Below are 2,836 nucleotides of genomic sequence, written 5' to 3'. Positions count from 1 at the left end.
CAGTCCTGGTTGAGTAGTCTTTTGCTATTTCTGCTGCTTGCTCTCTGGGGCACATGAAGAAGTCCGGCTTATAGTCAGTAACTAGTCAAGAGTTTAGAAGCCTCTATTCAGGAACAAATCCTCAACAGCAGGAAAGGTTACTTTTGTATGTCTGACTACAGGTAGATCTTCATATATTAGCAATGGGTACAGGTACTTCCCTCTTTTCCCATTTCATTGTAATCTAGTTACATGCTTTGTTGAACATAATTGGGTGTTAGAGCTTCAGGCAAAAACTCTTTATAATACATTCTAAAAATATGAATTGTTCAGGTAATTTTTTACATTTGTTTCTTGGCAGTGAATATATTTTATATTAGATCTTCCTTCTGAAAGCAGAAGACATGGATAAAATTAACAAGACATTTGTATCAGAATTTCTCCTTCTTGGTCTTTCTGGATACCCAAAGATTGAGATCACTTACTTTGTTCTAATTCTAGTCATGTATCTCGTGATTCTGATTGGCAACGGTGTTCTGATCATAGTATGCATCTTCGATTCCCATCTCCACACCCCCATGTACTTTTTCCTGGGCAACCTCTCTCTCCTGGATATCTGTTACACATCCTCCTCTGTTCCCTCAACTTTGGTGAGCTTAATCTCAAAGAAAAGGAACATTTCCTTCTCTGGATGCACAGTCCAGATGTTCTTTGGATTTGCAATGGGGTCAACAGAGTGTTTGCTCCTCGGCATGATGGCATTTGACCGCTATGTGGCCATCTGTAACCCCCTGAGGTACCCCATCGTCATGAGCAAGGTGGCGTATGTACTGATGGCTTCTGGGTCATGGCTCTCTGGCGGAATCAACTCAGTTGTGCAAACATCTCTTGCCATGCAATTGCCTTTCTGTGGGAATAATATTATCAATCACTTCACTTGTGAAATATTAGCTGTCCTTAAGCTAGCTTGTGCTGATATATCCCTCAATATTATTACCATGTTTATATCAAATATGGCATTCCTGGTTCTTCCATTGTTGGTCATTTTTTTCTCTTACATGTTTATCCTCTACACCATCTTGAGAATGAACTCAGCCACAGGGAGACACAAGGCGTTTTCCACCTGCTCAGCACATCTGACTGTGGTGATCATATTTTACGGCACCATCTTCTTTATGTATGCCAAACCCAAGTCTCAAGGATCGCCTGGGGAAGACAAGCTGCAAACTTCAGACAAGCTTATTTCCCTGTTTTATGGGGTAGTGACCCCCATGCTAAATCCTATAATCTATAGCTTGAGAAATAAGGATGTAAAAACTGCTGTGAAATATATGCTGAACCAAAAACCTATTTGATGAGTATATTTTAACAGAAAATATAAGTTTGTGTGTAACAGGCAAAAAGATGCACTCATGGGTTAATCTGTAAGAATCTTCTTTGGAGAAACCATGGTTAAGGAGAAGTATTTTTATTATTCTCCTTCCCTTACCCCGCTTGGTGAGAATTACTGAGAAATATAGTTTGCTATAAACTCAGCTTCCAACATGCCCTGATCCAGATCTCAGAAGAACAATAAATTCTATAAGAATCTCACCCCTGGTGATCTCTAAAGTGAGTGTTTCTGGTATACTGTGTGGAAATATAGTAGAAAACAATCACACATAGCTTTGAAAGTAGATAAGCAAGAATACAAAATCTGCAATTACACAAACTACCTAAATGATATTGGATAGACTTCCTTTGTAGGCCATAGTTACCTTATGTTGCAAAGAAGAAATAAATAAAACCAGTTCCCAGTGGAGAAAGCACTTAGCAATAGCACCAGCTTCTAGGCACCTTAGAATTTCAAAATTGAAGCTAAGACTCCAAGCTAATAGTTACCAGGGCCAGATATCTCTGCATAAAACTCACTGTGTTAGTATAAATCACACTCTCCTTCTTCTTTCCCCCATATCTATATAAAGAGAAGATCAGGCCAGAAGAAATAATCAAGGGAGTGTTCTACCTTATGGGGAGCACGCAGCAGAGTGGTGGGAGGTGTTTCACTGCAGTCCTTGTAGAAGAATGGGGAAGTTTTTTTTTCAATCCAAGCCAAGTGAAGGGGTGCTGCAAAAGAGTCTCTTAAGGTTTGGGGCACTTGCAAAGAAGGAGAATCTAGTTTTTGTTTGGATGATAAGAGGCCATAGTTATTTTTTTTAGTATCCAGCTTTCCTATAATCTATTAGCCCATCATGATAGCTGGGCTGTGACTTTGTTAATCAATCTTACTACCATATTTTGCCCTGTATAATGTACTCCTTTTTGCTCAAATTTTTGAGGGAAAAATAAGAATGTGCATTATACATGGCTATAATGATTACATACCATGAGTATAATAATTTTGTGTATAGTGAGTACAAAAATGTGGGTGCACATTATATATGGCAAATACAGTATTTCCTGCCTGTTTTAGAGCCACAACAGGATCCCATGTCTACCACTCAGAGGCTTCATTCTTTGCCAATCCACGTCCTTTGAGTTGACCCTGGTTTCTACACAGATCATCTGGTCACTAAATTCTGACCTCTGCCATCGCCCCACTAAAACTGGAGTGTTGTCACTGCAGAAAACATCCCATTGCTCTTCTCTCTCCTCTGGGTGGATCACAGTGGCATTGCTTTGGGTTCTATGCAGAAAGGTATGTACCTTTCTGTGGACGTGGGCTTTTGAACTTGTGGACCCTGTGGACGTGGGCTTTTGAACTTGTTCTTCTACTTCCTCTTCACTGGAGGCCTTGCATCTGTATCTGATTTTCACTTAATTCTGTTTAACTTTCTATGTATGACAACAAGGTTTTAATTATGTAAATATTATTTAA

At 39.4% G+C, this 2,836-nt stretch overlaps 1 protein-coding gene across 1 annotated transcript; it reads left to right on the top strand.

Annotated features, from left to right (window-relative positions):
• Positions 1–349: 349 nt before the first annotated feature.
• LOC118979675 (olfactory receptor 13C3) lies at positions 350–1,334 on the top strand. The gene has a single exon (XM_037035862.1). The coding sequence runs from the start codon at positions 384–386 to the stop codon at positions 1,332–1,334; it is 951 nt and encodes a 316-aa protein (XP_036891757.1). The 5' UTR covers positions 350–383.
• The last annotated feature ends 1,502 nt before the right edge of the window (positions 1,335–2,836 follow it).

Source organism: Sturnira hondurensis, unplaced genomic scaffold, assembly GCF_014824575.4.
Source record: "Sturnira hondurensis isolate 20B ecotype Veracruz unplaced genomic scaffold, ASM1482457v3 Scaffold0022566, whole genome shotgun sequence".
NCBI classification, from domain to species: Eukaryota; Metazoa; Chordata; class Mammalia; order Chiroptera; family Phyllostomidae; genus Sturnira; species Sturnira hondurensis.
This window is presented reverse-complemented; position numbering and strand designations above follow the sequence as displayed.

Bases quoted from the DNA above. Each gene is read 5' to 3' on its own strand.
- LOC118979675 (XM_037035862.1), top strand. From the start codon at position 384: ATGGATAAAATTAACAAGACATTTGTATCAGAATTTCTCCTTCTTGGT.